At 34.3% G+C, this 24,402-nt stretch overlaps 2 protein-coding genes across 5 annotated transcripts; one reads left to right on the top strand and one right to left on the bottom strand.

Annotated features, from left to right (window-relative positions):
• Positions 1-4,327: 4,327 nt before the first annotated feature.
• On the bottom strand, positions 4,328-4,810 carry LOC132173416 (stigma-specific STIG1-like protein 1). The gene has a single exon (XM_059584919.1). It carries the CDS (start codon positions 4,808-4,810, stop codon positions 4,328-4,330), a length of 483 nt encoding a protein of 160 aa, XP_059440902.1.
• A 3,510-nt stretch (positions 4,811-8,320) lies between these two features.
• LOC132175919 (uncharacterized) lies at positions 8,321-23,587 on the top strand. Of its 4 annotated transcripts, none has more exons than XM_059588014.1 (23): positions 8,321-8,487; positions 9,110-9,310; positions 10,350-10,380; positions 10,532-10,716; positions 11,071-11,230; positions 12,251-12,347; positions 12,788-12,957; positions 13,803-13,912; positions 14,220-14,408; positions 14,543-14,632; positions 15,086-15,166; positions 15,494-15,637; positions 15,867-15,949; positions 16,960-17,098; positions 17,214-17,297; positions 18,328-18,489; positions 18,568-18,655; positions 19,997-20,074; positions 21,003-21,069; positions 21,187-21,286; positions 22,110-22,226; positions 22,307-22,363; positions 23,221-23,587. In XM_059588014.1, the coding sequence occupies exons 1-23, from the start codon at positions 8,380-8,382 to the stop codon at positions 23,368-23,370; spliced, it is 2,691 nt and encodes an 896-aa protein (XP_059443997.1). In that variant the 5' UTR covers positions 8,321-8,379; the 3' UTR covers positions 23,371-23,587. The 4 variants fall into 4 exon arrangements, with proteins under 4 accessions (XP_059443997.1, XP_059443996.1, XP_059443995.1 ...); XM_059588013.1 differs by having other exon boundaries at positions 13,746-13,912; positions 16,966-17,098; XM_059588012.1 differs by having other exon boundaries at positions 13,746-13,912.
• Positions 23,588-24,402: the final 815 nt, after the last annotated feature.

The raw sequence follows: 24,402 nt of genomic DNA, 5'->3' as shown, positions 1-24,402 counted from the left end.
CAGGTTATTGATGTAGAGCAGCTGGGGCAGGTCCAAATCAACCACTACTTTGATGAAGCAAATGCTGGCAAAGATATGACCTTTGATGCTTTCATGGAGAGCTGAATTCACTCTTTTGGTTGGTCTAAATTGGCGGGCCATGGCTTACAACCTTGTTTAGTATGTTTCAACTGTTCAAGATCTGCACGTGTACGGGTCAGATGTCATGTTAGATGTCTGTTGCCACGTTGTAGAAAGGTGATGATGCAAGTTGAATTCATTGTATAGCTTTTATGATGTTATTTTCCATTTTTTCAACAAAGAAATTAATGTCTAGTTCCTCTTAAACATTATAAACGCCCACCGGCATGCCGCACGCCCACCAAATGATTGATGCACGACAGTGCTAGGTTCATCTTATTAAGAGAAAATTACGTATATAGTTTTTGTGGTTTGTAGATATACTAAATTGACCTCCAGATTATCAAGTGTCTTAAGAATCCTTATGGTAAACTATCTAATCCAAAATAGTCCTTTAGCTGTTTGTCAGAGTGGGCAGGCCGACCGACCGATCGCCTTTTGTACAGTGAGGAAAGGTTTCTCCTTAACAGATGAGGGGCGGTCGGCCATTGTTCCTTGACAGATGGTGGAGCATTTTGGATAGGTAATTTACCCTTGTGAATTTTTATGATATTGCAAACTGCAGAGATTAAATAAGTAGTTTTCCCCATTATTAAAACCATTCTAAGTATTGCATTGTGTAATTTGACCAGAATGAAATTGTAACGATACTCCTCTTTATGGATTTGTTAGAACCTACCAATTGAAGGGCTCAAGAAGAAAACACCCCTCAACTGCAGAAACAATTAAGGAGAGCTGAATAAAAAAGGGAATGCAATTAGTTAAAGGGTTAAATACTAAATTAGTCCCTAGGGTTTCACAACTTTATTTTTTCCCCCTTGGGGTTTCATTTTTATCACAGGAGGTCCCTGTGGTTTTGATAAGTGACCAAATTAGTCCATCCGTTAGTTGACCGTTAAACTGACACGTGGACCAATCAGACGTCGACACGTGGCACATATATTAATTTTTTTTAATATTTTTTTTTAATTAAAAAAAATATTTAAAAAAAAAAAAAAAATTAATATATGTGCCACGTGTCGACGTCTGATTGGTCCACGTGTCAGTCCGTACAGTCAACTAACGGTCAACTAACGGATGGACTAATTTGGTCACTTATCAAAACCACAGGGACCTCCTGTGATAAAAATGAAACCCCAGGGGGGAAAAAATAAAGTTATGAAACCCTAGGGACTAATTTAGTATTTAACCCAAAAAAAAAAAGTTGGTCACTTTAATTACAGAAAACAAAGCATCCCTTCACGTTAACTATGTGCCAACAACGTGTCATGCAGCAAAAGTGATAGAGTAACAGAATCATCTGTCTTCAAATTAAGATACCTTACTGCCACGACAAACAACTGCTGCAGCTGCTTTTTTTGGATTCCTCACTGCTATGACATGTACTACTCTATAGAGCTTTTCAAGATCAGTCGACAAACAATTGCTCAATTCATGTTCTGTGTACGACATTTTCCCTCGTGTTTCATGTTTTCTTACCTTATTGATATATGCTTTACCCAACAAACTAAGAGATCCTCTTCTTAACCTTTAATTTGAAAACTAGTACCAAACAAATATTCCCATGACCTTTAACTTTTTGTTACTCTTAATTGCTAGAGTTTCCGTTTTGCTTGGGATGTCCATATATAATAAGAGCTATATATAAGCCTTTATGGTCATTTTGAGAATAAGGAAACAACAAAATCAACCTCTTTTTGGGAATTCCAAGCCACTGATATGGTATGTAGCCATGGGCTTTGGATTTTGTTTACCAGGGCAGCTGGGCATGGCCCAAGTTTTGCCTTTGTTACCTGACAATTTCGTATGAAATACACTGCAGTAGATCGGATGAATTCCGGAAAAAATGCTCCTCCGTAGCACTCCTGGTTTGAGTAACACATGGAGGTCTGGAGTACTCTAAAGGGGTGATTCGGACACCATTAATTTTATTTTTATTTTTTTCAATAATGCGTTTGGTGCAATTTTTGTCCAAAAACACGTGACACAGTTTTCATCAAATTTGAATTAGCATGAGCTGCTTATTAATGATGCGGAGACAGCTAAATAGTTTTCACTCATGGCATGTGAGTGACCAAGGCACATCAATATTGAAAAAGCAAATTATATATATAGCTCATTATCTAACGAAGGTGGTCATTATCAATCATTGGAATAAGCTTGGATGAAAAATTAATATTAGAGATATTATAATTGCTGAACAATTTGTTTAATCATGATTTTAATTAGTGAAAGTCCAAAAAAATTTACCTAAAAATAATCTAAATTTATTTGACTGAATTTAGAAAAAAACTTGGTCAATATTTTTAGAGGAAGCATGTGATTGCCGGCGACTTTCTAGGAAAATACCGCGGCCGTTTTGCTTCAAGCTGTCTGGACTTCGTTCTTTTGCTCTCTTGAAGTAACCAATTCTTGAGGAAATGAACCATCATTAATTAATTAAAAGCTGGCTTTTGCTTGCCAAAATGACAAAGACTACCAGCTTATTTTCTGTAGGAAGCTTGGTTATCAAACAATTAACCTATCAACCTAGGGGCGCATATATATATATAGGGATTAAATTATGGCCTAATTCCAATATTAATAAATGCTTATGGTTACGGTTACGTATAAATTAAGGCATTTATATTTGGTGCCTATGGTCCTTTTTCTTTGAACAAAACTTCCCACCAAATTGATCAGTTGGAGAATTTTCTCAAGCCAAGTTTATTAAGATGATATTAGTTCAAAATGCATGTGATTTCATATACATTTGTAATATAATACATGATTTCACATGAAACAATCTATCTAAAATCTATGTAAGAATCACATATATATTTTAAACAAACATGTTTAATAGATTGAGCTAAGGGAAAATTGCGATCTTCTCATTTCATGTTTTGGCTTTTGTTCAATGAAAAACTTAATGGTAAATACGTGCACACATTTTGAAAGCTTTCCTATATATTCAAGCCATACACTACCAATTTCTTTGAAGCTATTTCAATTTGTGTAATATTCATCTTCACACCAATTTATCGTACCTATTTTATACTAGTAGAATGTTAATTTAAGTAGTTTCTTATATCAATTATTATTATTATTATTTTTAAAAGCCAGTTAAAACACGTACACCACACCAACTAATATGTCGTGAGTATGATACATAGGCACAAATAGTAGAATTACTCTTTTCAGCTTTCATCTCTATCGCTATAGCTAGCCCTATTCTCTCAATTGCCTATCTTTTTATGAGTAATGATATATCCCACCTTTTCATCCGGATTTCTTATATTATGATGAAATGCACTTTCCCATTAATCTATATTGTGGTAATAGTAAGTCCACAACTCAATAAATAAACGCAACCTACCAATACTGAGTGTGTGATGTGACCCTCAATATGCGTTAAAACTTCTCTTTCTTTTATTTATCAAATTAATTTAAAGACTTCTGCGAGTTTTTAGAAAACTATCTCTACAACACTCTTTTTGTAGAAACATTAGTGTAAAAACCTATTTCTTGACACTAAAATGAGAGATGGAGAGAGATAGAGAGGGTTTTCTTTCATATATAGTTTAAAGCCAGAAATTCTTAAGCATTTTCTTTTCTAGAATCATATCAAAGCATAACATTTACATATTTTTCAACTAATTTGCTAGCAGATACGGAGAATTATAGAGAAACAAAATGGTTTTATCAACGTACGTACTCAAATTTATATAAATATACTGAACTAAAAATTTTATTCACTTAATCATTACTTACAACTAGTCCCTCATATATATATATATATATATATATCCAAAAAGAGATCATGCAAGAGAAAGTATAGCATGCCAACCTACAATTATTACCGCTATAGAAGGAGATAGCTAGAAGACAAAAGAATCCTTAATTCCTTATGATCATACAATAATACAATACACACACAATTTAAAGTTTCTAATCGGTTACTTTTTAAATATATTTCTCTCGCTACCAAAAAAATGTATAAGCTATTGATAATAATTAAGTAATTGATACGTATTACTTAGAACTTCTCTTTAACATTACATTCACGATACACATAGAGGATTGTAAAATTGGAAAATAATTAAGTATATATGGTATTGTTTGAGAACCACCAACATGTACGTACGTGGTATTTTATTGTATTTATGAATAAATTCACGAAGCACAGATCGAGAACCAATTATATAATATTGTATAACCGTCCTAATTATTATGCATAATTGCAAAGTGCATATACGCAATACTCGCCACGACCACACCGGTGGTTGCAGCGCCCACAATGCCTCTTGTCGTACGCCAAATCCACGCACTGGCCTCTGCAGCAACTCTCGGTGTACTTGCATTTTTTCTTGCATGCGCCGCAGTTGTGTTTGTCGGTGTGCGTGTTCGTGCACTTTTTGTTGCAGCAGGTGGAGTTTCTGCCTGCTTTATTAACGTAGCATATTTCGTTGTCTTCCTTGTTGCAATTGTGAGCTGCATCATCTTCGCTGTCTTCTGCAAGGAAGCGGCTCAGCCTTTTGGAAGGGAATAATATTTTCTTTTCCTTAATGAAAATCTCTTTTGGGTAAGTGTATGAAGTATCAGTGTGTGGGAAAGGAGGTTTTTCTTCCACTTCACCAATGCTTTTCAGGGAGAGAGTGATGGTCAAAGCCATGGTTATGGCGATTATGAAGATCACCTTCATAAGTTCCATGGCTTTGAGAGAGAAGAGGGGGAGAAGGAGAGGTTGTCTTTGGCTAATTTTATGACAAGATTTGCCTTAGGCTTGGTTTCTTAGAGGAGAGTGCTCGGTGGCAAGTGGGGTGGAAGACTTGGGAGTTTATATATAGTCGGACTAGAGGGAGGGGTTGACGCGGATAATGTGGTAGAAAAGGTGGGAGGCTTTTTGGGATGTGCAAAGAGTGCTAGAGTTCTAGGTTTATTCCTCAAGAAAGTCCATTAATCTGGACACTCCCACCTTAATTATTGGTTTATAGGTCCCTTTATACGTAGTCAAAGGCTGATCCTACCCTTCAAATGTATGCATATACCGCCGGTAATTTTTAACATGACCAACGAATCCGATCGACACAAAATTAACGAGTTATGATTGAAAGGTTTAGGTTAAATTTGACCTATATAGTCGTGTATATATATATATCAATGCTTTAACCCAACATGCTTTAGGACTATCAATTTTTTATACGGCTTGGTAGAAATTAGTGAGTTAGGGTTGACGGGTTTAACCCATTTAATTAAAAAGGTTAGGTTAAAGTAGATCTATATAGTCATATACTTGACATACAAACATAAATTGCCACAATACATGCATATTGGTCTCTTGGGATTTGGGCTTCATGCAATGAACAACCTCATGTGAGAGCTGTAATTTAGACCCTATTTACTCCGACCTTTCGCATGAAACTGTCAATTAAATAGGTAATGAACAATGTAATTGCATGGGATTTGAATATAATCTCTTGTTATATGAAAGTCAAAGAGGGTGATTAATTATATATATTGCCAATCTTCATTTTGGCAAAGATGGGGTGCCCCATTATTAATATTGGAACTTCAACATACTTCCAAATAGCTGACCTGAAGAAATTTAGGCATGCTGTCAGGGAAAGCAAAGGGGATCGGCCATTAAAGAAACTAAAATCAAGCAACCTTGAAGATTTAACGCTACACGTTTAGTGTTCAATGCGTGTGATACAAGCGTATATGGAGGCATGCGATGTAATATACATTGCATTGTTTGACCCTGTTGTCGATCTCTTGCGTATTTTATCAGCCCCACGTTATAAACCACCCGTGTTTTGGTGTTTACGATTTCGAGGGTGTATTATTTACACAGATGGAATGGAAGACAACTTTTTCTTTTTTTCTAAATCTTTTGCATTTATAGGGAAGAATTAAATAAATAGTTATTCTATTTTTTTAAGAATATAATAAGATGCATTTTTATATTCTTAAGTGGGATCGATGCTATAATGAGAAGTCAGTAATAGAGTCCAATTTCAATCTAGCATTACAAGATTCTCCTCCTAGGTGGATGCAGAATTGTTGACCAACAGGCATGGAGATCTGAGACATTAATTATCGCCTGAATTAATACCCAATAGGTTGATTCGATTTTCATGATGTAGAGATCACAAATCCCACATCAACATGCTGAAAAATCCCTACAAATTAGAGTTATCATATCGCATGTAGTTTATTTATTACAGACATGTTACATATCATTCTATCAACCATTTTTTAATCGTCTTATTTTACAAATCTAATAGATTCACCATTTAATTTGTAAACTCGTGTGGGTTGCACAAAAATTTAATGGTAGATTCACTGTTCACTATAGGGAGATGGTTGATAAAATAATTTTTATCATGTCAACCATCTACCTATAGTGAACAGTGAATCTACTATTAAATTTGTGTGGAACCCACGCGAGTCTACAAACTAAATGGTGGATCTATTGGATTTGTAAAATAAGACGGTTGAAAGATGGAATTAAGAGAATGATGTGTAGCATGTCTCAAATTTATTTATTTATTTTAAATGTTGTTAAGAGTACTATAGCTTTTACTAAGTTCCTTATAAGTTGACATTATAATCTATGCGACACTTGTCACACCAAGTACTAAAAATATGGATTGGCAGGTGAGAATCTATATAATACTTACAGTGTTTACAAACTAACATTGAAGGGGAGAAAAAAGAAAAAGGAAATAGCAAAATAATCCCCTTCTCATTTTCTCTTTTGTAAGGAGAGCCTAATAATAGTTTCATTCTTAATGGATCATGATACATCAAGTGCGAGCTTTCCTTTGTACCTATTTTTGGAGGTAATTAGCTGATAATCGTCACACCAACCCAAAAAAAAAAAAAAAAAAAAAAATCTATCCCATGTGATTAGATGAATATGACACTTGTTGGTAGTTAATGGTGATCTCAAATAATACATTAAAATTTTGGAGTTCTCTCTATCCTTTCTCTTCACATTCTCTCTTTTTTCTTTTATTGATTTAAGAATAAAGGACATTTCCCTTTAAAACTTTTACCTCAATTGCAATGTTACATTTCCAAACTAAAAAAAGTTGTAATTGACCCTCCAAATTGCTAACCCCTTTTATTTAACCTTTTCCATTAAATTTTTTCGTTAAATTAGATGAAAATCAACAAAATTGACACTAATACCCCCAATTTAGATAATTTTTTTTTGAATATATACCTTATCGACGACCAAGAGACCAAGCCATGAGTCTCATCTAGAGATTTATTTATTTATTTATTTTTTAAGGGCATTTTGGTATTTTGACACATTTTACTGGAATTATAATGAACATTTCACATGTTTTTTTCGTTCAAGTTAATAGAAAATCTTAATGGTAAGAGGTTAAGTGAAATGAATTAATAATTTGAGAGGCCAATTACAACTTTTTTTTTTTTTAATTTGGAATGACAATTGAAGTGAAAGTTTAAGGGGTAAGACTATGTTTGTCCTCTTGATTAGTTATTTAGTTGTAGTTGCTATAAATATTTGAACATAAACACTTTTAAACTTTAAAAACTCATCTTCGTTTGATTTTATAAAATGAATAATCTAATATTTTTATTTTCATTTCTTAAACTCGCTTTATCCAATTTCATAAAAAAAAAATTATAGACAAACTTTTTTGGACGTCTTAAAAGTATCATATATTAACATGATGTTTAAATTCTAAAATGATTTTTTTTTTTTTATGAAATTAAAAAGTTGTAATAATTCACATATATACTTTTAAAATCTTATTGTCACATGGATTGTCATTTTTTATTTTCTAATTCATGAATCTCAAAAAATTACATCCAACAAATGTTTTTTACGATTTTAAAATTTGCGTTTTTAAAATTAGAATTTTAAACACCTTAAAACTACGATTTAATTTAAAATTACAGATTATATTTTTAAAAACGCACTCCCAAAAGCACCCTTATAGTGGCTGGAATTTACACCTTAATAGCTTAAAGGCATTTAGTTTTCACAGAAAGCTCCCGTAATGTTTTGGCGCGATGTTGCCGCCTTTAATAATCTTAAAGGTCGTCACAACAGTTACTACATAACGATTTTATAGAATTGGGGAGGGCAAAACGACGACGGTTCCCATCGTCCTAAAACGACAGAGCAATAGGCGATTTCAAATTCCTCTACCATGTAAAACGTGATTTGCCTATAAGCGAACTCTTCTTGCGACGACCTCCTTCGGGATCTCCATCTTGTCCGAACAAGCCTAGGCTTCCATGGAGTTCAAACCTCGCAATTACACTGCCGAACGAGCGGCCCACGCGCTTCCTCGTGTATGCGCCGACAACCATCCCCTCTCCGTTTCACCCTCACCTCACCGCCAGGTCCATCTCACATCATAGACTATTCAATTTTCCGCTCTCGTTCTTTGACCTTGAGCATCTGTTTGGTTGCTAAGAAAATGTCGGAAAAAGCATGCATTCGATATCTCAATACTAGATTATGAAATATCTCATGCCAATACGATCATTTGGCTTAATATAATCATTTCTCCACCACCAAACCGTGTCCATTGCAACTGTTTGGCTTAATTGAGTTGAGTTATTTATGATTATCTAAGACATGAGAAAAATATATCCGTGTTGCTTGATAATTTACAAGAAAATTAATTTTAAGCTCCGTAATATTATTCAGTTTCTTTTATGGCTTTGGCTAGGCCATAACATTGTAAAATATTTGAGAATATGTATTTCTATGGACTAAGCCACGAGATGCACCACAGTTGTGCTGGAATATTTGAGGTATGTGAGGCATTTTTGAGGGTCACTAATAAAATGTGTGATGGTTTTATATGTATTCAGGTATTTATGAGTGTTTTTAAATGTTGAATTAGGCGATGTGGCTTTACTTTTAATACTTCATCATGTTGTGAATGTATTGGTTCGTGGATCAAATTTGGTCATGAATGTTATTCTCTTGAAAAATTTCAATTATATTTTGTTATAGGTTGATGTTGTGGATCATGGGAACAGTGACTTTTTTGATCCGCTCAGAGGATTGGCTGATAATGCAACGGTTTCTGAAGTGCAAGATCTTGAAAGTACTTTTAGTGAAGCTTCTACTCAACTCCCGACAAAGGAATGGATATCTTTCAAGAGATTTTTAATGCAGAGATTTCCTGCCTCTAAAATGGTTTCAATTTCTTCAGTAAGCATTCAAATCCTTTTCATTGGAAAGTTCAACTTGCCATTTGATACTTACATCTCATACTTTCTCCTGAAGACTGAGGGGAATGTGAAATAGCTTTTGAGCCTTGTGTATTTGTGTTTTGGCAATTCAGCTTATGTCTAGGATATCAATTTAACTTTGTACAGATTTTGTTATAAATGGTGTATCCTGTGATTATTGGTTTCCTGGATGAATGTTACTTCATTTATTACTGGTCGATTCAGGTATCAGAATAATGATACTATTGTATTGTCCTCACATTGTATTATCATTTAACACAAGGGCTTATTTTCATTAAATTTAATGCCAGGTTTTATAATGACCACTATAGTGCTGAAGTAACTGCATTACTTCAGGTTTTCGATTGGTTAAAGAAGTGTTTCTAAGTTCATCATCACTTGCCAAAAGATTCAGATTATACTAAAAGTGGTCATAAAATGTTGCAGATATTGGGTTCATCATTGAGTCATTCTTGGTATAAATTTCAAAGCATTACTGAAACATGGGAAACAATGCAGTTATAGATGTTAGTGTTTTCCTAATTCAGAAAGGCTCAGATCTTAAAAAATCTTGCTGAATTCAATTTTTTGGTCTTTGTTCAGCCTGTAATGGTTTGGTTCATTTAATTATAATGTCAATGTGTTGACCACTCTCGTGGTCATTAATCATCATAATAGTTTCCTTTCTGGCTTCCATAGTAAAGTATGACTTTCCCAACTTAACTTGTTATTGAATTAATTTTTTGGTAAGAATGCATTAGGGGAACTACAACCAGAAGTTTTCTTTGGTAAAGTAACGAACACATATGGTTGCCCTTAGTAATTTCATCACTTGAATTATGCGGTTGAGGCATGTATAGGGTTAGGTTCAAATGTGTGTGTATATGGGTACAAATATTTGTTTGTATGTATATATGCATACAAATGTGATTACCATATTTTAAAGTAGAACCTCTGTTTTTCTCTTCAAATTTTCTGCTTATAAATTGTAACTTTTCCCCCCTTTTACCTTAATACAGATGTCCCATGTGCTAATGAAAGGTGTAAAGAGTACGTTGGTTTACTCTCCTTTTTATTGTTTTGCTTCTTCTTTTTTCCCCTTTAGTCAACATCAAATTCTATCCAAGGCAAGAATGTTAAATTTCTGTGTTGAACAGCCGTATTATTTTCTGTTTTAGTGTATGATGATTCCAATTTGCAGCGTATGAGAAATCTTCAACAAGTACACATCTGGAGGAACTAGACGATCCAGAAAAATATTCAGAAGATGGTGTCAAGGTCATCACTCGGCAGGAGTATGTCTCTCGATTACATGAGCTCAAAGATGAAATTAATCGTGCTTGGCGTGCTAATGATCGTGTAACATCTTTAAAGTTATCTATAAAGGTGACTTTTATATGATGAGGTGGACTTTTCCTTATATATGATTGTTTTGATGCCTCTTTTGATTGCTGAAAATTTGTGGGAAAGGAAAGATTGAACATCTTTGTTGTTAATGGTATATTAAAGAAGAAATTTTTTTGCATCATCTTATTATTTCTTCACCATGCAACAGTTGGTGAAGTTTCTTAATTTAGTTATGCACTGTTGTTGAACAATTCCAATTAATTGGTGTGCAAACTTGTTTATTCCTGCCCAATGTATTAAGCTGTTACCTTTTTCCTTACAATAATTAAAAGAATAAAATAAATAAATGACAGGTCATAAAGTGAAGTTATATCGCGTTTCTTCTTTCTGTAGGTTGCTAGGCTTTTGATGGATACATCAGTTTTACATTTTTATCCTACACTTTTTGTTCTTGCTATGGATATAATGGACATGGTTGGGGATATGGTATGGGAGCGCATCAAGTGGAAAGCCGAATTTGCTGAAGATGGAACCAGAATCTGCTCTTTACCAGGTCTTTCATCATTTTGGATCTCTCTCTCTCTCTCTTTTCCTTTTTAGTAATGAAATAGGATTTATGCATGTAAAGGATTGGAATGTTGAGGCAGGACATGCATAAATAGCATGTCTTTTGCTTGATGTTGATTCTAAGAGCACTTTATAATTAGATGGCAATTACAATTTATTTATTTTCATTTCAAATTTTTTGGAGTTCATTAGATTCTTAAACTTTTGGAGCTAGTCTCAGTGTTCCTTCTTGTGTACAAATGTAATATTATTTTCTAGTAAATCATACTTACATAAAAAAAAAATAAAAAAGAAGAAGAAAGATTAAGGAGAAAGAACAAATATTCTAGATTTTTTTTTTTTTAATTTTTAATTTTTTCATATGGAAGAAAATGGGTCTAGGTCAACATGCCTTGTCTGCATTAATGACATGAGAGAAAGCCCCTAATGGCTTAAACATACGAGAGTAAAGACTTCTAGGAGTTATATCTGAGTTCTCGATGATGATTTTGAGCCACTAACCATTAGAGACTACTATTTGAGTGCAATCATCTATCAATACTCTTAGTCTTCTATGAACAAAGAAGCCATGAGGAGAAATACATATCTGGTCATTCTTTGAGATGTAAAGATCTATCTATTCATAGGATTCTTGCATAGTTCTACGAATTTATTGCTGATACATTTCTCATGTGTCTTTAATACATGTCAATATGGTTTAAGGCCATACTTAACTGCCTTGTTTTCATGTATGAGAATGAAGCATGAGACAGTTGGGTGGTGTTGTTTCGTACTGGTAGCATTGAGAACTGTATAACATATCATCAATGCCTTTGATAATTGGAAACTTAACTGCACCTCTTCCTTTTCTCCCTTTTATTGCATTTTTCCCCTCCTTCCTTTGTTGCTGAATATTTTTTTTAACCCGTCTTCATAAGTTAGGTCTGCACAACACAATATTCTTGGTCTTGTTTTTCTAGTAGCAGCTTGATAGTGTTTCCTGAAGTTTTTCTTGGATTTATGGCAGAGAACTTTCAAGCAAGTGACATTTGCTATGATGCCAAGGAAACTTGCAATAATTGGTTCTGCAAGATTGGTTCCATTCGTGAGCTTCTTCCACGCATGTGAAGTTTTTTTTCTTTTCTTACTTTCTGGATTCTTGTATCGTTTTATTTTTTGACTAATGCTACTCATGTCAAGTTGTGCTCTCTTCTAGTTTTCTTGCTAATTTATTTGTTTTGAGCTTTTTGCCTATGTTTTTTCCCCTTCGTCCAGATGGCTATATTTTGTTAAAGACAATGTTATCTTTACTTTTGGTCAGCAATTTACACTACTAAATTTTAAAATCATCCTTATTCATACATGAGCAGCTCATGATGGATCTAAATTTGTATACATGATTGCCACCATTAGATTGACTTCCAAAGTTATTTTGCAGAATTTCACATGATATTTCTCACACAAATGCTTATTAATAATTTAAGAGTTACCATTAGCTCCTCTCCTCTATCTCGCCCTTTGAGAATATTTTTTTGCTGGTTATTTACTTCATGTTGCGCTTCAGTTATTTAGAGCTGGCTATATTGCCCTGCTGGCGTTTCCTGGTTGACCAACCTGAAGACAATCTGCAGCGTTTGGTTATGATGACAAGAGGGTTAGCAGATCCGTTGGCATCTGCCTACTGTCGTCTATTTATTGCCCACTGTGCCCAGAAGTTGCCTTCATGTGATATAGGTACTCAGTTTGTATGCTAAACATATGCAGAAAATGATGTATAACTCACAAATGACATACGGTACTTTAGTTGCATGTGTGCTCAGCATAAACATTATTAGCAAGCAACTGCAGATAGGGCATAATATGGAGTGGTTTGGCCTGGTCTAGCCCAGGTTCATATATCCTAGTTCGTGTTCAGATTTTGGTTGGGCTGGCTGCAGACTGTGTATTGAAAATTCAAATTAAGACCGAGTTAGATCTAGTTCTTGCTAGATTTGAAAGTAATACTTGCTTTGGTCTGCATGGCGTTATTATTTATCATAATACATTTTTAACTCAAAATATCCTTAAGGAATATCTTGTGAGATGCTTGTGGGATAATGTTTGAATAAAAATTTTAGTCTTTGAAAGAATTTCGGCAGCTCTTGGTGAAATTCTTATAATTACTCCCTAAAATGTATTTTTCTTTTCTTAGATCACCAGATACTGAGTTTCTGTACTTGCCATCTTTTGCATGTGTGTTTGTGCAAGTAAATTCATTAAAGAAAAGGGCCTCGTGGGTGCAACCCAAGGTGCTTCCCACTTTTATAGAGGCAGTTTGGGCAGTAGTAGTCAAAAAATTTTAATTGGACTCCTGCTTAAGTGTCCTTTGTGGACCTGGGCTACATTTGACCTTGGGTTAACTTTTGATGCTGTGTTCTGCAGTTAATCCCATTAGCTGTTCCATTGCTGATCATGTATAGCTGCCTATCCATATTTTGTTTTCACTCTTATTTACACTGCTGTGTCTGACAACAATTTGACAGGATATCTAGTTAAATGTGTTAATGACATCAATATTCTATTGATGCGGATTGTATCAGCCAAAGAAACAACTCATCGAAATTCTACAGACAACAAAAGATTGCTTTTCGCTCTGATCGAACCAACCATTGAGTATATAATGAAATGCATATTTAAGGATGCATCTGAGGTATGTGCTGGAGTTCCATGTGACAGTCTTATGTCTTGTTCTAAACTTTCTGTATGGTAGGGGTCCAAGTGTCATTGTTAAAAACATTAATATGTTTTCTGAACTCCTAGAAATAGAAGAGTAAAAATATTGATTTATTTGGTCTTTATAACATTTTTGATTGTTGAACACACTGCTCACATTAAATCTGTCAGTAATCTAAGAGTACCAGTGAAATTATCTTATCCTGCATAGTAGGTTCTCTGACATGAACCAGTTGCTTTCGGTAATATCTATTTGATGGTATTTCTACTGTATGTTTTGCAAGAGGCAAGTCGATAATGTACTTGTGGATCTTGGATTAGGAAGAAATCAAGTGGATTTGTTTGGGAGTTTACCATGTGTCTCAATCGTACTTCATCAGCTACTTAAGGAACTTCCTGCTGAAATTGTTACTTCAAATGCTGTGGAGATCCTTCATATCATTGAACGTAGCAATGATTATTCCTTTGACCAGGTATTTGTCATAGCTAATGACACTGTTGCTTAAGTAGTGACACACTTGATTAGCTCCTTTTCTTCAGCCCTTACTTTTTCCCTAAGGTTCAATGTGCAACTTATTTAATTTTTATGTTTTCTGTGTTGGACCAGTGTTTGAATTACAGGTTACTTGGATTCAGGCTGTCTGAAAGGAGATCTCAAATGGACATTATCCATGTTGCGGTTGATAAAGTTATTCAGGTATTTAAAGTTTTCTACTCCTACTTGCTTGGTTTCAGAACTTTTGTTGTTTATCTTTCCTATCATATATTTTTCTATGATTCTTCATAACCTAGTTAGTCTTCCCATATAAAACTTATCTCTATTTGATATGTTAAGAGTAGTTTCAGGATGGGGTTCCTACTCTTCAACTTATTATTGCTTCTTTGGGTAGATATGTTGCATTTTTTTTAGGAACAAATGACATCTACAGTATCCATTTTGAAATGTAAATTTCAGTAGTAGTTTTATTAAGCAATTATTTAGGGCCATTTATGATACTTAAGAAATACCTTTTATTAACACAATTGATGAAATAGCTATTTACATTCATCTTAATTTCTTATATTCCCAATTGTTTGCTGCTGTGGTATATATCTCTTAAATTCATTTTACGAACAAACCTCTGTTTTTCAATGATAACTACAATATCAGGTTGTCAGTCAAAACAACAGACTTGGTGAGTACCTGAAGGTTGTGGATGCTTATGTGGATATTGTTCTTCAAAATCAGATGGTAAGCCTGAGTGAGTTGTGACACTGTCACTCATTTGTTCTGCTTTTCACTTTAATTCTGTGTCTATTTTCCTTATTTTGTTCTTCTGATGTTAGTTTAAGGCTGTCTTTATAGACAGCTCGTTAAATTTTTGTATGTTGACTTTGCTCTTATTAGGCAGCACCGATGTTCAATTGAACTAAATTAATAATATGTTATTTGATATCTTTTCAACTTAACTTTGTTCTGTTTATCAAGTTTTCTTTCGGTATTGTGGATGTGAGTGTGTCTATATACAAGGCGACATATGTTAGTTCCCTTTCCTCTGAATCTTATCATTTATGCCAGGATAACCATCTGAACACCATTTTAGGAGGTATTTCAAACCGAGCTTGCAATAAAGTGGTTACTGAAGATGAATTGGCAAGCTTGCAAACCATCTTGGTGAAGCTTCTTACTCATTTCAAGTGCTTAGAAGATGTACTTGCCTTGGTATGCTTCTCACACTTTCGGAAGCTGTTTTCCTTTTATTCCTCATGAGTTGTCCGTGTGGGTGCCTGTATGTGTGTCTTCAATTGTTCAGTGCTTATGCTACAAGCATCCCAAAAGACCACAAATGAATAGTTATTCTATTTGCTTTTACGTTTCATGGTAGTGTAGTTTGAGATAGTAACATTTTATTGAATAAATGGGGCAATTAACTGTAATTGTTACTTTGTAGAACCATTTTCTGGAGATCTTAGATATAATGTATGGGAGTTCACGGAGCATTGTCAATATGCATGTCCTTAACATGGTGACAAGGTATTTTTCTCAATAATCATGTATCTGCACCCTACTTTGTTTGGTTAAATCCTGATCTTTATGTTGCTGCACCTTACTTTCCTAGACCACCCTTCAGTAGCATTAATTCCACCTGCCTCCTGGACCAGCCAATACCTATAGGCACAAGAGGATAGTGGTAGGCCGGGCTTGACTAGAAAGGTCTTTATGAGCACTCAGGTTGAAAAAGCATGCAACTCCTGGGCAGTTGTCTTGATCTAGTCCATCAATTACATGCAAAATGTATGCTCTATATTTGGCATCTTGAATTGAAGCTGAAAATGAAGATGGATGGAATTGGAGGCCTAGCTTCACAATTTTTTTACTACAGAAAGCAGTACCAAAATCCAACCAGTTCTGCTTCAAAGCCTTATTCCATGCAGCCAAAAGCTGCCATGACGTAATGCTAATTGTCCTTACTGAGGAAATTGAGTTGGTTAATAATCATTAAAAGCGATGTGATCGGAATGATTTTAAGTCAGAAGGTAACTTTTAGAACTTGCAAGGCACTATGTACAGAACAATCTGAAAGACCTATTGCGACAGAGTTTGGAGTCCAAACACCTGGGTGTGTTAGAATAATCTATTTTTTAAGTCAATGTAGCATTCAACAGGCAAGAGAAGAAAAAAAATGCCTAACTTGCACTTAAATGTGATTGGTTCACATATCTGGATTTTTTTTTTTCTTTTGATAAATAAAAGATTTATTATGAAAAAGAGATACTCAAGCACCCAGAAAATGTACTGGAGAATCCAGGTTCACATGTCTGGAAAAATTGAGTACCAAGCCTTTAAGTTTCATGATTTGAAGCATTAGTAGTTTTATGGTCGGTAAAATGTGGTGAGTGCCTAGACATAGATATCTATTTTGGTTCCATATACTTGTAAATTTCTTTCAGGTTCACAGTGGATTTTGCATAAATATATTGTGTTTGAAGTATTTGATTTCATTTCCTGGCAGCAGTTATATTTTATGCTTACTTTATTGGCAGGAACAGTTATATACGTGATCCTACTACCATACAGATGCTTTTTGAAATTTCTCAGGCCCTGCATGATGATCTTGATTTTGTGAATGTGAAAGATGATGATAACCATCCAGCACATTTGATTTCCCGTTTTGTCCGTATGGTAAATAATTTCAAGCCCATGCCGATTCTCCCCATATATCAAGTTCTAAGGTGCGACTGTTTTGTGGTTTTCAATACAACTGGCTTGATAATAAGTTGCTGCTGCTCATTGTTAGGTTGACTATGGCACAGAGATGGAGCGCCATTTAACATTTTTAGTCGAATGTCGTGGAGCTTTTGGTAGCTTAAACGAACTTAAGGTACGTAATAATTTTTCTTTCTGTTCTTTCTTAATTTTCCCAAGGTACTTATAAAAAAAAAATTTCCTTTCTGAAACATTGATCTGGATCTTATCTATTTTAATCTTATGAGTCATTTGATGCTTTCATATGTGTTAGAAGTTTGAAGAAATAGTTGGTTTCGTATATATTGTATTATTCTTTCTGGTAACAGGGCCTTTTCTTGCTCTGCTTGTGAAGCTCATCTTCACATACTTTCATCTTTTAGTTTATAGGATTATACTCAAAACACCGACTTTATGGGTCAAGCTGTCTGGAATATAATGAGTTTGATGAGTAGCTTCAGAAAAGTACTAGCATCAACTCAGTCGAGGTAGAAAGATTTTGGAGGATATTCTGGAACTTAAAAACTTTCATGACCATATTTTTTAGGGCAAGTTGAAGGTGAAAGGAAAAAATAATTTATTGCTTTGTGCAACTCTTTTCTTTAGATAATAAGACTGCACAACCAAACAGTCTCCTGCTTTCATGTTGAAGAGAAAGGTCCAAATTCCAATGCAGGGGTTGAGACAAAGTGTTTGCTACCTGTAAGGGGTGCAGGAACATGCTAACCCAGAGAATTTGGTCTTATACATTAAGTAAAATGAGACAGTTGTTTTGGTTCTTTTACTAGCATCCAGTTTTATTTATTAGGATAAAATGACATGTTAAGTATTGAATGGTTCATAAAGCAAAATAAACCAAGTACAGAAAGAGCGATAATTTGCATAGAAAGAAAATGGCAAAAAAAAGGCCAAAAAAATTAAACAGACTCATCTGGGCTTAAGGTTTTCCATATGAGGGATGTTCATATGCTGTTCTAGCACCGTTTCTGGTTTTGCATTTAAGAAGGAAACAGTTAAGATAATGTCCATTTTAGTTAATATTTATAAGATGCAATGGTTAGAGAAAGTCCTGATTTAAAAGACCGCAGTGTTCCATACTAAAGACCAATTACAATACTTGTCCCTACTATTCTCATGCTTGATTCAGTGCTTAAATTTTCTGGCAGGAAACTCTTGTTCATTCCAGCAACTGTTTAGCAATTAAGACTTTGAAAGATGCAAAAAAACATCTTAGTTTTGTCAAATCTTGCATGGCATTTAGTGAAGTCACATTACCTTCTATTTCAGCTCCGATCAAGCAGTTAAATCTTTATCTTGAGACTGCAGAGGTAATTTTTCTTTTCCTTTGGCATAATTATGTTATTCAAACTTCTCTGCGTATCGACTCATTCATTTCAACATATCAGGTTGCCTTGTTATGTGGTTTAGTCTCTCATTCAGATGGACTGTTAGATTCTGGAATCAGCTGCCTGCTAAGTTTAGACTTCGCGGATGGTTAGTCATCTCTCTTTTGTGAAACTTTGCATTAGTTGTTGCAATAAGGACCATCATTCTAGATTTTCACTGGCATTTGTAAATTTAGGGGTAAAGTCATTCGATGTGAAAGTTGTGTGAAAACAGGGATGAGAAGTTCAAGGAGTAAGGGAGGGGTACCCCCACTTCTGTAACCTAGGGGCCCAAGTGGCCGTTCCAGTGCAATGAAAAAAAAAGGAAACATTTGCAATCAAATTTTAGTGTTAGTCTGGGTTTGTGGGTCACAACATCTAATGACCACAACCTTGTTTCCGATATCCAAATCTTTTATAATGTGCAAAGAGAAGGCTATATTAACGAGTTTTCCAAAATACCAATTTTTTTTTGAGAAAGTAATTAAACTGATGCTTCTTACTTCTTAGATGAACTGTGCTGATGTGAATTTAAATGAGCTGGTTAGAAAGTTTTAAGTATTATATGCTTTGATAAACATTGGTGGTTAAGCTATTCTCATATGGAGCTTTGTGCTGTAGATGTAATTCCTGTTTAAGTGAATGGCAAATGTGATAACAAACTCAAAAGCTGCAAAACTGTAAGTGGCTTACCATAATTCAGTCGCTGGAAGTGCAGTTACAAAGAAATGCAGAATTGCCTCTTGATGTCCTAAATTCAGCACCTTAATCTTTCTAAATTGATTGCAGATACCACACTTTCTCTGTACGGCCCTTGGGCACTTTGATAGCTGATTTTTGTTTTCCCCTGCTCTAAGCAAGCTGAGAGTATATGGCTATATACATCAAGCTACATTAGAACATAGATAAAAGCAAATTTACAAAAATATGCACCTTTTCGGGATTACTGTTACATTAATCAAATCAAAGGATATATTTGATCTTGATTTAATCCCATTATAAAATAATGTGAAAATTGAATCAAGAGCATTTTCCTTGCATGTTATGATTTGGGATCTTTTGAAATACCTTCATATAACATATATATATGGGCACGTCAATATGTGTGTGCACACGCATGAACATTTTCTGATATAAATAATAGCGACTAAACAACTATTGTTCTATTACTTTACCAGGAAGATGCATTCCAATACTCAAAAGATTTCATCATGTCTCAGAAGAATAGCATCTATCACAAATGTGTTATATACAAATATGTTTCTTTAAAGATATTCTTTTTTAATCTTCTAACTTGCTTATTCTTAATGTATTTTTGTTCATTTACAATTGCTTATAATTGTTATATTTCTTTATTGTACCGATGTTGGTATGCCATTCAGCTTGTATATTCTAGTGAAGATGGATATCAAATTAAATTGATGGCGAATTGGCTTAATTGCTTGTGTAGGCTCCCGAACATTAGCTGACATTGAAGGAATACTGTCTGCAATTCAAAAATTGTGCAGCCTCTTGGTTATGGTTCCAGGTGATTAAAATCTTTTATTTTCTTATCTTACTGCTAAAATCAGTTTAACATATGGATAAATAAGTTTATCTTAGGTAGCACATTTATTTGAATTATTTTCTTTTGGTCATATTCCTGACTATCTGTATCTTATCAGAGAATGGAATCTTGCTTTCTTTTTAATTTGCTGATAATATTTATAGAAATAACAAAATTACTCGAAAAGAATGGAAAATGGGAACACAAGTTCAGATCATTAGCCTAATATAACCTCATTTTGAATTATCAGAAACGATGATGAGTATATTCTTTTTTCTTTCCCTTTTCATTTTTTTTTTTTTCATGTAAACAGGCTTTAGGGTTTGCGTATTCTGCATAAGGTCCCCAACCTCCCTTGTCACTCATTATTTTTGGAATAGTAGGTTGTGTGATTGAAATGAACATGAGGAGCTAGTAATAACTTGTTCCAGAATTGGAGGTTGAGAAAGGAGCATATTTGAATTTATAAAGTTGGTCATTTTTCCTTATTTAGCGTTTAGGGATGGTATCAATTTGAAAAAAGAAAGCGAGGATGCTGAAATGGATAAATACCGAGTGATTATGTTATGCCGGTGGATCTAGCCTAGTTGTAGTATTTAGTGTCTAAGACAATAAATGGACACCCATTGAGGTAGCTCTAAGAATTCAGATATATAGAAAGACAAACAATAAACTGCATTGTCACACACAGTTGTCTCAAAGTCTAGTTGAAGGCTCTGAAGAGAGGGTTTTGATGCATGAGCTTAACGATTTAATATATCTGGGAAACTTACAACCATGAGTTGATGCTACATACTGTGTTAGAATTAGCATACTCTATGTTTTTTTTCCTTGATCACAGTTTTGAGAGATCCTTCCTAAAGTAATTTTTTTTTTTTTTTTTTTCTGACTTCATATTTCCCATCTGAAGGTAATCCTGAGAAAGGAGTCACCTACTCCCCAAATAACATATTATCACTTGTTAATTCCAAATCATGGTAAGCCTTCCATTGGATCTTTAATATCAGAAAAATTGCACCATTTTCATTTTGTAAATACCCTCGTCTCTTTTGTGGCCATAGATCTTAGTTTGATACTTGAAGATATTTTTGCAGGATGACCCCAGGAATAAGGACCCGAATTTTGTGCACAATACTTACATTGACAGCAACCCTATCTCAAAACAAGCTCCCATACCATGTGGATAATAGAGAGGTACATCTACTCTCTTCTTTTTAAATATGTAGAGTTTTGAAAAATCCAAAATTTCAAATATTTAAAATATGGTCAGAAAACTGAAAATAAAGGTCAAAAAGTTTTGAAATGCCCAGAATTTTGAATTGCCTTGATATCAGAAGAAAAAGAATCTCAAGTTTTCTTGTTTGCCTGTTGTTTTGTTTTGTTTCTCTCATTTTTCTTATGTTGATGTTATCTATTGTAGTTGGACGAGTTCCATTAAGCTTCTCAAGGATTTGTATGCTGACATGATATGGAATATTACTAGTGGTCTTTTGGCCTAATGGCACTTTCATTAGGCCAAAATCCTGTATAAGTATCAGGTGGTGAGTGAGATACCGGATTAAAATCCTCTTAGGTGCATGAGGTAATTACCAAGTGGAAAAAGAAAGGAACATCACTGTCAGACATAATAGATAAAACACGAAGACATGTTCACAAAGAAGTGTTTCTATTATTAAGTTTAACTTCATCAACATCATTTTATTAGATAAAGAATTAAGACCTAGTACTGATGGTTTACAAAGGAGCCAATAAATATATATTAGTTGAATAAAAAAATGTTTTAATGATTTGAATAGGTTTTATTCCTTAAGGCCGTCACTTAAACTGCATGTAAAACCTAAAATTTATTAACTTCTACATGAGTTTCAAATTTTGCTCCTAGTCAAACTCTGTATACTCCATGTAGAGTCTTGGCAATTTGCATCAACAGGTGCAGTATTCATTGTAAAGGAGAGTCCAAATTTTCAGTTATTATCGCATTTCTCCTAATATATTCTGCTTTTTTATGCCCCTCCAGATTTTTGGCAATGACCTATTGTTTTTCGGTGATTCATCCTATTTACATGAACTTGTCTCATTGTCCAAGTCGGTTCTTCAGAGCCTGGTTGATGCCATTGAGAAAGAGCCATCCCGGGTAACTACACATTGCACTATGCTATTGTATAATTTGATAGATTTTTTTTTTTTTTACTGATATATGATGCTGAATCTAAGGCTGCTCGTGGAAGCATGGCGCTTGAAGCTTGCAACTGCATTGCATCATCTTTCGTGGTAGGTTCGCTTTGTCTTCTTTTGGGCTGACTTTGTTGATCTTAGTAACTATAATTTGATCAATCGTCAAAATGAGAGGGTACATGACAAAGTTCCCATCCTTGCATTTATAGCACCTGGAACTCCTTTACAGAGGTTTTACCTGCCATGCAATTGACCCAATCATGTATTTTGTTGTACCCTTGGGGACAGCTAAAATGATTTAAAATCCAGAAAAGTATTATAGATGAATGGTTGATCACTTTACTAGCCATATTGCAGATGGATGTGTGATATTCTATCTTTGTGGCAGTTACCTAGAGCTGCGAATAAAATTTTAGGCTCCAATTGGCCATTTGCAGTATAGATGGACCCTATGTTCCCTTGTCCAACTATCATTCAAGATTGAAACTCTCCCAAAATCTGTTGTGGCTGGAACGATGACCTTGAATGATTTTACGGTATCCAAAATTCCACATGCCTGGATCTTTAAATTGATCAAAGTACAATCTGATTTTCTCAGATGAATAGCTTACTGAGAACTACTGTTTATGAGTTATTTTATACCCCAGGCAGCTCAACAGAGCCAATTCCTTCAAACTTGATTCCATTAAAAGCATCTCTGAGCAAGGCTACCCATGATTGATCCTGAGGCAATTTACTCTTTAAGTAGACACGCAAAACTGATGGATTCCTTTCTTACGAATATAATGAATCTCTTTTTTTTTTTTTTTTTTTTAATCTCTGACATATTCTCTCTCTCCCCCCACCCAAAAAATCAAAGGCCACTTTTTGCCTTGTTTTGCTGTGAAAATTGCTCTGCTATATTTGCTTTTTGTTTTTTTGCCTTAAGGATTTTCTTATTGTTTATTTGGCAGTTAAGTCATGGAATATCACCAATCTGCTCCAAACTGATAGAAACCGCCAAGTTGTGTTTGAGCGCCAGTGACAAATATCTGCAGTCAACCATCAAGTTTTTAGACAAAAACCTGCCAAATCCCATGGTGGCACCATCCATTGCTGTCTGAAAGACAGATGGTCTTATGATCTGTTAAATTGAAGGTTCGCTTTGGAATTGTTTATTGTAATTATTTGATTGTCAATGAAGTTGTCTTTACCCCCGTGGCTGTCCGTGTCAGGGGTGGCTGTGACCGGAGATGGGGGGCAAATTTTAGAGGAGAGAGTGAAATGGGAGTCTCTGGCATTGCTCACCAAAAATAAGATCCACTTGAACCCCCCCCCCACCCCCAAACAAGAAAAAGAAAAAAAGAAAGTGAGTTTTACACAAATTTCACCAAATATATTGGTCTTCATTTTTGTTTTCTTTCATTTGCTACCTGGTCACAAATATCTTCTCCTACTGTCCGAAACCTATTAACACCAACAAGCCGAACTAGTTCGCTGTTCTTTAAATACAATAGCAACTAAAAAGATATGTCATTTGTTATTTTTATTTTTTTTGTTTTTTAAATATTTGATTTTTGAATTAAATTATTATTTTAATGTGATGTGACAAAAATGTTGCTGTGGCACTAACAGATGGAAAACCAACAGAAAGATTTATTTCACATTTTTGGAGAACTTGTGTAGTTAAAACTGAACAAAAAAAACATTTGAGGCGTGATTTGTTTTAGGGTGTTGACCCAGAAATTTATTTCAAAAATTCCCAAAAATTATATTTAGACTCAAAGTTTTGTACGAAAAATTATGTTTGGTAATGAAAATAGTCTACTTCGTTGCTAAAGACAATACAAAAAAAGGTACAAAACAAGACGTGTAACTCTCTATTTCAAATGAATGAAGCTACTTTACGATTTTGATCTAGGTTACAAAATGACTTTCATTTAAAAAAAAAAAAAAAAAAAAACTTTTATTGAAAATAGAAAGAAGTGAAATGAAATACTTGTTCCTCTGGCTCATGAGAAAATATCTATTCCTTCAATTCTTCTCAATTTTAGAAGAATACTTATTCACTCATGGACTATGAGGACTATTTCAAGTATTAAAATATGCATTATTGTAAATTCTTTTATTTTTAATGGAATAGTTACTATATGAGC

This window comes from Corylus avellana, chromosome ca3 (genome assembly GCF_901000735.1).
Source record: "Corylus avellana chromosome ca3, CavTom2PMs-1.0".
Lineage (NCBI taxonomy): Eukaryota > Viridiplantae > Streptophyta > Magnoliopsida > Fagales > Betulaceae > Corylus > Corylus avellana.
This window is presented reverse-complemented; position numbering and strand designations above follow the sequence as displayed.